General features: G+C 41.6%; 1 protein-coding gene across 1 annotated transcript; it reads right to left on the reverse strand.

Annotated features, from left to right (window-relative positions):
- Positions 1–11932: 11932 nt before the first annotated feature.
- Positions 11933–12304, reverse strand: LOC141690437 (uncharacterized). Its single transcript, XM_074495242.1, has one exon. It carries the CDS (start codon positions 12302–12304, stop codon positions 11933–11935), a length of 372 nt encoding a protein of 123 aa, XP_074351343.1.
- Between the last annotated feature and the right edge of the window lie 1368 nt (positions 12305–13672).

Here is a 13672-nt window from a genome sequence, read left to right on the forward strand (position 1 = left end):
ACATGATGACCTAAGCATGACCAAAGAGAAGTGTGTTGTTGGTTGATTAAGAACCACAAAAAAATCACCATGGTTAAAAGGTAAATAATTAAAACAAAAGCCAAAAAAAACAAACCAACAATTCATTTCACCAAAACACAAAGTTGACTTCACTTTTCTTCAAGAAAGCTCTCGGCCCTTTTCATATTTCAAGAAAGAAAAATCCAAAATCCAAGATCCAAGCCTTGTTAATTAGTGAGGTGATTATCTAATACTCCTTATGCATAGATATAGCTATCCTATAAGTTTGAGCTTCAAATTCCTTCACAATCTCTTCCTACAATTCATGGAAGAAGAGGGTGAATAGTGTTTTTCAAGCACTTAAAATTTTGTTCTTGAGTTTTTGTTTAGATTAAGCTTGGGTAAGGACTTTCAAGGGTGATTCCAAGCTAATTAGTTACTTCTACTCACAAGGAAGGTATAATCTCTTAACCTAGCTTTGTTATTGAATGTTAAGAGCTTAATATGAGTATAATAGTTCATGAGAGGCTTGATTGTTGTGTATTTAGAGATTGGTTGGTTTTATTATATTTTTGGAGTTGTAAATCTTGATGATTAGTTAAAAAACTTAAGTAAAGCTTTTAGTTCATGTTGGAAAGTAGTATAAATTTGGAAATATTGAGTTGTTGGGGCTGTTTTAGCATTGTAGGTATGGATTTTGGTTGTATGGTTGAATTGTGGTTGATTGGTGGTTGATTTAGAGTAGGATAAAAATTGGTAATCGCGTAAACATAGTCGTCATAATGTCCAATTTACTTTAGACTGTATTGTTCTTAACATCAGGACCCGAGGACTCACTGTTAGATTTTCACCATTGCCATGATTAGATAGTTCATGTTACGAGCTTCATTTTGATATGTGGTTCGTTTGAATCCGATGTACGGTTGAGGAGAAACAACCGTTTTAAGTAACGGCGTTTCGCGAACGAACCATTACCCCTCGCCTTACTTTGGAACATAGGTTAAAGACCTTAAAGGACTAATTGGAGTATGAATAATTTATGTAAAGTGTATTAGGCAGTTGGTAAGGCACTCGTGAAAGAATCTCCCTAAAACCCTTAATGGTTAATTTATTAAAAATGGTGGAGCCGAGGGTACTCGAGCGACTTAAGAGAATCGTTGAGCGCAGAGCGAGTGTTAGAGTCTAATTGGTTAAAGTATAGATTCATAAGCGACTTTGGTTTAATTCCAACTTATATGTTGTTTATAGGTTACCAGACTCGTCCCAAGCCAATTGTCACCCCCAGTCGCTCAGGCAAGTTTTCTACCCGTTATACTGTTGTTGTGATGTATACATATGTTTATGCATTATCTTGTGATAGATGCATGATAGTTAATTAGCAAATCTTGCAATATATTGGAGCATGTGTTTTGGTATATATGCATGTCTGTTTCTTAATCTTGGTATATATCTGTTGATTCTAATGCTTATAAGTTGCATAATACCTATGCTAGAGATAAGTAGTAGTTGCGTATACCCTTAGTATAGGGGATCCAAAGGTGAACATTTTCTAAAACCGGGAGTCGATGTTCCCGAGTATAATATATATAAATATATTTTTTTGTATATTACTTATATATGGATATAGTTTTCAAAACTATTAATCGAATAAGTTTTATTCGATAACTTTATTTTAATTAATGAATATTTGTTGAATATTCATTCGAGGACTTATGACTCCGTTTATTTTATAATGAATATTAGTTGAATATTCATTCGAGGACTTAAGACTCCGTTTATTTTAATTAATGAATATTAGTTGAATATTTATTCGAGGACTTATGACTACGTTTATTTAATAATTAATATTCTTTATTTTATTAAAGAATAATGTTTCGATAATCAAACTTATTTTCGATTATTCAAATAAAGATCATACTTTCGTATAAGTATATCTTTGGTTATTTAATATCCATTTCAAGTATGAGTTTTAAAACTTTTACTTCAATTATTTTTATAAGGATTATCCTTATGGGAATATTATTTAAATAATAATATTCAGATATTTTCTAATATATTGGGGCTGATTTATTTTATTAAATCGGCATTACTTCAAACATTCTTACAAATGTTTTCGAGTCTTCAAAATGATTTTTAAAAGTTAGAGCGGATCCCAAAATTCATTTTTATATTTAAGATCTTCCTTTCAAGGGGATTTAAATACTCGCTCAAAACCTGAGGGATCCGGCTCTCTGGTGTATTTTATATTCGCAACGTGGTTGCTGTTTTGAGACAACAATTTGATTACTTACCCAATGTTCGGGAAGTAAGTCCATCTGATTGAGTCGGCATAAGCGACAGGCCGGGGTACGGTCTATGAAGGTGTAAGAGGCTGGGTGACAGTCCATCCACGCGTGAGTGGCCGGGTAACGGTCTAGCGCGAGGTCCTAATGCGGCCAGGGTGATGACCGGCGAGGAATTCATCCATCTACAGTAGAAAAGGTTACTTATTGGTATCTTTGCCTGATCACTAAGATATCGGGTTTATACCACAATTCTTTTCCTTTCCAAAAATTCATTGGATGTTACAAACTCTGTTCATACTTTACATGACAGAGGTTTTCAGGAAATGTATAAGAGATATATATGTGGATATATATCGGGACTTAATGAAGTATCTCGTAACTTCATTTCATTCAAGAATATTTCAAAGATTTAATTTATTCAAATCTTATCTTGTAGTCTCATCTATGTGATGAATTGTTGAAAACTCATTATACTTTGAACAGTGGTGGTTCAAGTAGTTTTATAAATGATATAAGTATAATGAAGTATTTGGTAACTTCATCCCTTGTTCTTGCTTATATCCAGTAAGTAATTATCTTATACTTGATAAAGAATTCTAGTAAGTTATCCATTTAGATACTTGCATTATTGTTTACACTATATATTATCTTGCGAGCTGTAATGCTCACTCTTGCTTCATTTCTTCATCACACAATAACAGTTAGGAAAGATGGCCAGACTCAAGTAGACCCAGCGCAAGAGCTTGGGAAGCACCCCGCGCCTTCCCGTTGAGATCGTAGCTGTTATAGCTGCAGAGGTAGATCTATCTATAGATCAGACATTCTACTTTTGGGAATCAATTATGTATAATTATAACTTGTGGCAGATAATGGCAATTAATTGTAAACTTATCAAGTAATTATTTTGGGTTGTAATAACTTTTAAATTATGGATTCAAGGACTTGTACTTATTTCAATTTCATCTCTGAGACTATAACGGGTTGTGGTGTGTGTTAGTGTGGGGTCACAGCATGAGGTTATTTATTATTAATTAAGTTAAGTGATATTGTGGAAAGAAAGACCGTGATGACCCGGATCCCCGACCCCGGATCTGGGGGTGTTATAGAAATGGTATCAGAGCTAAGCGTTATAAATCTCAGAGATGATGCGACGATATAATAATAAACTCACAAAGATAATAAGAACTCTTGCCAAGTTCATGGTCGGACTACTTAAAGTAGCACTGAGAGTTAAAACCCTTACAAGAACCCTTATGAGTATCATAATAGTAACTTAGCTCGTTTAATGTGTAGGCACATGAGATAGAGGACCCTGAGATGTTCGAGCGTGAGCATGATGAGGCACTGCTAGATGCCGAGGATCAGGAGGAGCCTGAGATGGAGGAGGATGAGGAGGACCCCTCAGAGGAGTCAGAGACAGAGGTTATTGCTATTTCAGACGAGGAGGACCCGGATGAGGTCCCAGTAGCTGAGGAGCATGTCGGAGCTATAGTGGAGTACACTGGTACCCCTTTACCCACACTCCCGGTGGTCAGAGCTCCTACCCCTTCACCACTATCTTGGAGCCCCTATGATGACAGCTCAGAGACCCATACTTCTAAGCCTAGGCAGACCGAGGAGGCACCTCCAGCGGCTCCGGATTCACCACCTCTCGACCCTGCCCATAGGCAGTCTTTGTTAACTCATGGCTATGTTCAGGATGTACTGAGGACCCGAGTGGCTGTTGCTGAGGCCCGGCTGGATGAGGTCAGGAGGGAGTTGGATGCGGAGAGGGCGGGTAGGCGTGCCCGAGCTTTTTAGATGAGGGCTACTATACCCCGATCCTTGAGGAGGGAGCTGACGGGGATAGAGCTCACGTCCCGAGCGAGACTCCGATCTCTCCAGGGGGACAGGTATGGTAGGATCTCCAGGCGGCAGGCTGACTATATCTTCCGCCGTGCGATGAAAACGGTATGGGAGCTGACTCGCTCCGGTGTGTGATTCAGGACCGGCAATGGGATAGTCTAGTTGTCTAGTTAGTCGAGGCCATAGTAAGAGCCAATTTTTCGGGATAGTTGACTTGTATATAGCATCTCTTTTTCTGACTAGACAGATAGACTCGTGTGTATCACTTTTGGGCAGATGGATGTAGCACTGTTGTACTTTTGACCAGATCAAACTATGTATTTCTCACATTATGTATATATTTGTTTCCTTTCAGTTTAGTTCCTTAGTGACGAGATCACTGTTTTTATCATTATTATTACTGCACTTCTTTTAGAACTGTCATAATATAATAGAATTGCGAGATACATTCTCCCCATTATAGAACTGTGCAAGGCACAATGTTGTGTATGATTGTGACCTAACCTTGAATTTCCCAAATATTTATCAGTATCATGCCGCCAAGAAAGATTGGAACTAGGGCGAACCCTGGATCTGAGGACTAGGGAAGCCATAACCAGGACGGTAGGAACCAAGAACACAGTGAAGAGGAAGACGAGGATTATGTTGAACAGGATGACTCCCTGTATAAAGAGGAGGAGGAAACATATGATGTTGAAGGATTTGAGATAGAGGCTGAAGAAGGAGAAACTGAGGTTGAGCAACTAGTACCAAACCCAGGCATGGATCCCATGGGTCAGTTCATGCAACTACTAAGGCAGAACTTGGAACGTCAACCCAACCCACCCCCTCAAGGAAATAACAATGTTGTGGCAAACTCTTTCAGGGCTTTTAAGTCCCTTAAGTCCCCTGAGTTCCACGGATCAGCCGACCTAGTTGAGGCAAGGGCATGGCTAAAGGAAATGGAGAAATCCTTTGAGATTCTGAGTACCGATGAGGCACAGAAGACTGTATTTTCTACCTACCTTCTGAAAGGAGAGGCCAACTACTGGTGGGAGGCCAAGAAAAACATGGAGACAGATGCTATCATAACCTGGGAGAGGTTCAGTCAGTTGTTTTTGGGAAAGTATTTTCCGAGGTTTATGGAGAACTAGATGGAGTTCAAGTTCTTGGAGCTAAAGCAGAATAACTTATCTGTAGCAGAGTACGAAGCGAAATTTACTGAGTTATCAAGGTTTGTGCCGGAGTTTGTGAGCACCGAGGAAAAGAAAGCTAGGAGGTTTCAGCAGGGACTAAAACCGTGGATTCAGAATAGGGTGGCAATCCTTGAGCTTACTGATTATGCCACTCTGGTGCAAAAGGCAACAATTGTAGAAGCCGGAAGTGAACAGATGCAGAAGTAAAGAGAGAAGAAGGGAATAAAGAGGAAAAGTATGAGCATGGGTGGAGGTTCCGCAGAAGGGAGCTTCCCAACTAGATTTAATCGAGGAGCAGTGTCCCTACCGGGAAAGAGTACTGGGTTTAAGAGGCCAATAGGTATGAATGTGAGCCAGAGCGGTCAGAAGTCAGGAAGGTCCTATTCCAACCAGTCTCGACCCCCATTACCAGCATGTAACACTTGTGGTAGGATGCATTCTGGGGAGTGTAAGGGGAAGCCAGTAACCTGCTTTAAGTGTGGTCGAGAGGGTCACTATTCTAATAAGTGTACTTCGCAACCCCCTAGTGTCAGCCCGACCACCATTTGTTATCAATGTCGAAAACCAGGCCACATGAGGAGGGAATGCCCAGGGAATAAACCAGCAGCTTCAGGAGCAAGCAGGGCTGCTTCTAATTAGCCACCTACTGCGAGGACTTTCAACATGACAGTCCAGGATGCTATGAAAGACTCAGATGTGATAGCAGGTACCCTTTCTCTAAATTCAGTCAGTGCAAACATTTTATTTGATTCGGGAGCAACTAAATCTTTTATATCAAGGACTTTGCGCGTAAATTAAGACTTAAGGCTAAACCCTTGATAGAACCCTTACAAGTAGAAATAGCCAATCATGAAGTTATTCCTGTTAACCAGATTCACCCCGCTGTGAGTTAGGCATAGGAGAACAATCTTTTAGTGTTGATCTGATTCCTTTTAAATTAGGGGAGTTTGATGTAATTTTGGGAATGGACTGGCTATCTAGCAATGATGCTCAGATAGACTGTAAGGAGAAGGACGTTAAGTTGAATATCCCAGGAAAGAAAGAAGTCATATTTAGAGGAAAGAGGCAGACGCAGAAATTTTTTGACTATGGCCCAGGCCAAAAGGATGCTACGAAAAGGAAATGAGGCTTACCTAGCCTATATGGTGGACACACAGGAGGAGGTGCCCAACTTACAAGATATTTCGGTAGTCAACGAATTTGAAGATGTATTCCCACAAGACCTTCCAGGATTACCACCCGATAGAGTGATTGAATTTGCTATTGAGTTGGCCCCAGGGACGGCGCCAGTTTCAAAGGCACCTTACCGGTTAGCCCCATTAGAAATGAAGGAATTAGCTACTCAATTACAGGAACTCTTGGATAAGGGTATGATAGGACCCAGTGTGTCTCTGTGGGGAGTACCAGTGTTATTTGTTAAGAAGAAGGATGAGAGCATGAGGCTGTTCATCGACTATCGAGAGTTGAACAAGCTAACCATAAAGAACAGGTACCCATTACCTAGAATAGACGATCTATTCGACCAGCTAAAGGATGTTGTTTATTTTTCCAAGATTGACCTGAGAACTGGATATCACCAACTAAAGATTAAACCCGAAGATATTTCCAAGACCGCGTTCCGTACCAGGTATGGGCACTATGAGTTCTTGGTAATGTCCTTTGGATTAACCAACGCCCCAACGGCTTTTATGGATTTAATGAACAGAGTATTTAAGAAGTACTTGGACAAGTGTGTGATAGTTTTTATCGATGATATTTTAATCTACTCAAGGTCTGAGGCAGAACATGCAGAGCATTTGAGGATAGCTCTAGGAATACTCAGAAAGGAGCAGTTATTTGCCAAATTCTCGAAGTGTGAATTCTGGCAGAAGGAAGTACAATTTTTAGGACATGTGATCAATAAAGAAGGAGTATTGGTCGATCCCTCCAAGATAGAGGCGGTCTCAAATTGGGAAAGGCCAACCACACCCACAGAGGTAAGAAGTTTCATAGGATTGGCCGGCTACTATCGTAGATTTGTACAGGACTTTGCGAAAGATCGCAGCCCCTTTGACACGACTTACTCGTAAGACAGAGAAGTTTGTATTGACGGAAAAATGCGAGAAGCAGTTTTCAGGAATTAAAGAAAAGGTTGGTAATGACCCCGGTGTTGGCATTGCTAGACGGAAAAGGAGATTTTGTGATATATAGTGACGCATCGTCACAAAGGATTAGGGTGTGTGCTTATGCAGCACAGGTAAGGTGATTACGTATGCGTCGAGACAACTGAAGGAATACTGAGATTAGATATCCTACTCATGACCTTGAGCTCGCGGCAATAGTTTTTACCCTTAAAAATTTGGAGGCACTACTTGTATGGAGAGAAGTGCGAGATTTTCACAGACCATAAGAGCCTCAAGTACATATTTACGCAGAAAGAGCTCAACTATGCGCCAGAGGAGATGGTTAGAGCTAATCAAGGACTATGATTGTGAGATTCTCTATCATCCGGGGAAAGCCAATGTGGTGGCTGATGCCCTTAGTAGAAAGGAAATACTCAGAATGATAATGACTTCGGAAGAATTGATAAAGGATTTCGAGAGAATGGAAATAGAAGTAAAGGTAACCGGAACCGGAACTGAAAAACTGTTTGAGATCTCGATGCAGCCAGAGTTATTGGAAAAGATCAGATTGTGCCAAGAGAAAGTAATGAATGAAGGCAGAGAGTCAATGACTGGAGAAGAGATCCATACTGAGAAAGATGATAAAGGGATAATGAGATACTCCTACCGGATTTGGGTTCCGAACGTTCAAGAGCTTAAAGACGAGATTTTGGATGAAAGCCATAGTTCAAGATATTCCATTCACCCGGGAAACACCAAGATTACAATCGATTGAAATTCCACTACATTGCAACCATGTTAGACGCGCCTTCCCGTTAGGGCGCGTCCTGTATCTCCTAATTTAAGACATGTTTAAGCTGTCCCAAACAAAGGTAATATAGGGCCAGAGGCTTATTAGGATGCATCACCATAACACGTTCTCTGCGGTAAATTACTAGGACGCGTCTCCGAATATCTCTAGTAGCCTCCTTCATTATCAATCATTCATTTTCCTTTTTTTTATGGATGCGTCATCAAATGTTTATTCCTTCTTTTGCAGCTGGAGGACGCATCATTTTCATCACCTTTCCATCCATTTAAGGTTCTCAATAAATGCCTTGGGATCTACTCCCCACACTTAATCTCTTTCAAACCTGATTTCCCTTAAATTCACAGGACGAGTCCCTTTCTTGAAGGAGAAAGACGCGTCTTCAACTCCCTCAAATCAAAGAACTCTATAATGTCTGATTCCAGTTATGATTCCATGGATCATGTCCCCATAAGCTCAAGAATGAAAAAGAAGGGGACTAAAAGCCAAAGAACCCCAATTCTCGATGCTAGAGCCGCCATCGAAGATTGGACGGACGATGAGATTATACCCACCACAAGCTAAAAGCCCCAACGCATGACTTTTGGACCATGACGCGTCAAACTCTCAGGACGCGTCATCCTCCCAAGACGCGGCTCCTTCTCAGGACGCGTCCCCTCACAGCGTAAGCGAATTTGAAAGGAGGATTCCTGACCCCGAGACATACCCTGTATCCCCCCAGAAATCTGATTCTCCACTAGAACATTGGGAACCTTCGGATGTTGAAGTGGATTGTGACTGGGCAAGGCTTAGTACCCTGACTGAGGCAGAGAAAAATTTCAGAAGGAAAAAAGAAGGTAAGCTGGCCTGTGTAGCTCTCGATTCAACTGCAACTGACTTGGAGATTCAGTGGCATATGAAATATTACAACATGGAGGGCATCTGGGCGCACCCTCTTCGAACCATGAGGCCACATATCTTCAACATTGGGAACCAAATGATCCCTCGAATGGTGCTTACTCCAAAATTGATTTCTCTAGGCGTGAGCACGCCCTTGCACCCATACATCAAAAGATCTTGAAGTGGTATGACGTTGCCCCAATCCAACTGTCCCCAAAATCATATAAACTAGCTTGGGCTTTGTTCATGATGTACCACAACCTCAGGCTGGGTGCGCCCTCCATGAAGGAATTCAGCTTTTTTTACAGCATAAGAAAATCAATTCCTGGTTATCACTTCTTTGTAGTCAACAAGTGGCTGAATAACAAGGGATTTAATGAAGGCAAGATTAGCCACGAAAGGGATTGGAAAGAACCTTTCTTCTATATCTATAACGTCAAGAGATCCCGAGTTCGTTTCAACCTAGAACCAAGTAAGTGATTTACTGGATGCGTCCTCTAGAAGGGGCGCATCCTCTCTTGATTACTTTCTTTAACAAACTTTTCCCTCCCCTTTTAACAACTTATCACTATCTTTTATCTCTAGACAAAAGAGTTCAGAAGGAATTAACAGGAAAAAGGAAAAAGAGAGCAGATAAAGTTCTTCAGTATGCAGAGAAACGCTTTAACCTCAAGGATATGATCACAGAAGACAACCTCAAGCTGGTGGGTGCGTTATCATCCCGGGTTGGCTCTATCTGCAAGTTTCGTGAATTTCATAACGGCAAACCTGTTCTCACAACCTCAGAAAAAACCAGGGGCCTCAGCACCGCGGAGGTGGTCGAGATTGACATTAGTAAGCAATTCAACTTATAACAAGGTAAGTTTAAGTGAGGGAGGACGTGTCATAAATGTTGGACGCGTCCACAGCTACACAATTAGCTCCCCATTCAAAAAATATCAACTTACATAAGTTTTACGGGTGTTTCATGCACACACATCTCTCGAGTTGGGCGCGTCTTGTGAGCAAGACGCGTCCTGTTTTTTGTCATTTAGGACTTGTACTATATACCTATGACTTATGCTTTTCCCATAACTCGTTATAGCCAATATGTCCTTAGATAGGGCGCGCAATATATGTAGGATGCGTCATCCTTTATTTGACACATACATGCATTATTCATATTTTACACTTTCCTTGTCATATCTTCACGCATTTATACATTTAATTGACATCTTTTCATGCTCCTTCCTATTTTTAACTGTATGCACTTATAATTTTAATATCGTAATATGGGCGCATCCTCTTATCTGGACGCGTCTTCTTTATTTCACTGACACCTTTTATGTTTATATCACAGATATGGCCTCTCTTCCCAAAGGATTTGCAATTGGAGCTTCCAAAAAAATTGAGAGCCAAAAAACCAACTCATGTGAAACCTGATCTCAAAGCTAAGGATCCCACTCCCGCCGTGACACCTTCCCCTCCGCCAAAAATCATCGACACCACAGTGCTGGACATCCCCGAGAAGGAGGACGCGCCCTCAAAGCGTCATAGGACTGTTCCTGACGACCAGTCTTTCGTTCTCAGATATCTGGGCGCATCCTCGGTTGGTGACTTTTCCGAGGATGAAGTCAGAGGTTGGACTTTCAAGACTGAGCAACAAACAGAGGAAGCTATGGTCAGGGCTGCAGCCGAGCTTCACTTGCATGCCAGGCAGAGTGCTAATATGTCTGCAAGGCTCAGGGCGCGTCTTGCCGTCACTGATACTGCCAAGAGCCAAGCTGAGGATAAGGTAAAATCTTTTGAAAATTATATCAATTTGCTTGCCCAAGAGAAGGATGCTGAGATTAAACGCCTGGAGGGGGAGAGGGCGCGTCTTGAGGCAGAAAAAGTTGTGTTGGAAGGTAATGTCTCATCTTTGGAGAAAACGATGGACAGTGTTATCGCATTGAATTCCACCATGCAGCTGGAGCTTGACACTCTGTATGATGACAGGCTGCATGGATGGACAGAGGAGAAAAAGTTGGTTTACCAGTATGGCTTTCAGGCTGGGTTTGAAGAGTGGTGCTCTGGGTTTATTGCAAACGACCCAGAGTATACCTTTTCAAAGTTTGATGCAGACACCCAGATATGGGTCAAAGATTTCAGGGTCAGGGCCGCGGATTCCATCAAGAAAAAGAGGATTTTTCTGGGCTTAGAGGAAGAGGATGCATCCCCTACTCCTAATCCACTTCAAACTCAACCTCCTCCTGTAGGCGACCAAGACAAGCCACATGACGCGCCTCCTGCTTAGGACGCGTCCTACGTTTATTTATGAAGTTATTTTTTGAACTACTTTAGGGTGTGGGCCCCTTGAAGCCTTGTAAGTTGTAATGATTATTTTTGAACTTCATTCGCTTGCACTTTTATGAAGTTTCTCTGCCTCAATCATGCAGTTTTTTTACTTAAGTATTCTATTCTGCCATTTATATAGGCGCGTCTTGTATTTGAGGACGCGTCCCCTTTGACATATTATTATTTTTTTTACTATCACAGGTCAAGTAAATGTCCGTAGTGGGCGCGTCCTCTCTAGCTGAACGCGTCTTTATTTGTTTTGGAAAGTATATGAGCATGGCACTACGCTGTACTTGTGTATTTAGTCAAGATATAAGGCACAATGGGGCGCGTCCTAGTATTTTGACGCGCCTCACCTTCATCCCCAAAAAATACTTAATTCTTCAGGCAGGATGCATCCTTAGCAAGGACTTGTCTTCCTTTTTTAATTATGTTTTGTCAAAATTAAAGTAACATTCAATCTGAAAGAGCATCAACCAAGATAACTTGGGCGCATCCTTGGAAATAGTACACGTCTTACTTTCAGAGATGTTTCGCGTTCCATGCTCGCGGAACCAGCTTCCCTTCTATATCTTCAAGGTGATTAGTTCCTTTCCATAAAATGGCCTTTATTTTGTATGGTCCTTCCCAATTAGCTCCAAATACTCCATGTTGGGCGTTCCTCGTATTGGGCATCACTTTCCTAAGTACCCAATCTCCCACCTTCAGCAATTGTCCCTTTACCTTCTTGTTATAATACCTTGCGACACGTTGCTGATACACTGTGAGCCTTAGCTGAGAATTTTCCCTTGTCTCCTCCAAGAGATCCAAATGAAGCCTTTGATTAACCTCGGCATCTTCCTCTGTGTATCGGTCTCTGCGAAGCGATCCCGAACCAACTTCTACGGGGACCATAGCTTCATAGCCATAAGTCAGCATGAACGGAGTTTCTCCCGTAGTAGATCATGGTGTAGTGTTGTATGACCCCATCACCTTCGGGAGTTCTTCAGGCCAATTTCCTTTGCGTTCTTCCAGTTTGGTTTTGAAGGTATGCTTTATTATTTTATTAACAGCTTCCGTCTGCCCATTGCTTTGAGGATGATAGACCGCTGCAAACTCCTTCTTAATTTTCAACTCCTCACATAGTTGTCGCAACTCCTTGCTGTCAAATTGTTTTCCGTTGTCAGAGACAAGCTTGTAAGGGATTCCAAACCTGCACACGATGGAGTTGAAAAAAAAATCTCTGATTTTCTTTGCGGTGATAGTAGCCAACGGCATAGCTTCCGCCCATTTAGTAAAGTAATCAACCGCCATAGGCTTACCATAGATGTCAAGAGCGTCGCCGGCATAGACGAGTAGTTTGCAAAGTGTTGGCAGCGATCGCATGCCCTGATAAAATTTGTAGCATCCTCTTTCATAGTAGGCCAATAATACCCTTGGCGTAAAACTTTCATCGCTAATGAGCTATCCCCCGAGTGATTACCACAGATTCCCTCATGTACTTCCCTTAAGATGTAATTTCCTTCTTCTTCGTCAACACATCTAAGCAGCGGTTGATTGAAACCTCTCTTGTATAGAACTTCGTCATATATCACATACCTTGCAGCCTGATAGTGGAGTCGACGAGCCTTAACCTTATCCTCGGGGAGTGTTCCCTCGCGAATGTAGGCCAGAATGGGCGTCATCCATGTTTCCTTGGGAGCCTCATCCACTTGCATAATTTCTATCTCTGGGATACTAGGAATCTCCTGGATTTCAAGGGAGATGGATCCTAACAACACAACCTCTTGTTGTGACCCTATTTTTGCTAGAGCATCCGCGTTACTATTCTTCTCCCACGAAACACATTCCAACCTAACTTCTTTGAACATTCCAATTAGGCGCTGTGTGCATCTCAAGTATAATTCTATTCGCGGGCCTCGCACTTGAAATCCCCCGTTCACCTGATTCACCACCAGCTCTGAATCACTTTTCGCAATTAAGTTTCACACCCCCATTTCCAAAGTGATTTTTAAGCCATTAATCAACGCTTTATACTCCGCATCATTATTTGTTGCATAAAACTTGAAATGAATTGCGCTCATCAGACGGTGGCCTTCTGGAGAGACAAGTACTATACCCGCACCTGCTCCTCTATTGTTAACTGCCCCATCCACATGCAAGATCCACCAAGGATGTGGAAACTCCTCCAAAGACTCCTCAGCATGAGGTGGATGTAGCATTACCAAAGCTTTGTCATCAATTTCAGAATCAAATTCCAACAAGAAATCGGCTAAGGCTTGC

Source organism: Apium graveolens, chromosome 10 (genome assembly GCF_009905375.1).
Source record: "Apium graveolens cultivar Ventura chromosome 10, ASM990537v1, whole genome shotgun sequence".
NCBI classification, from domain to species: Eukaryota; Viridiplantae; Streptophyta; class Magnoliopsida; order Apiales; family Apiaceae; genus Apium; species Apium graveolens.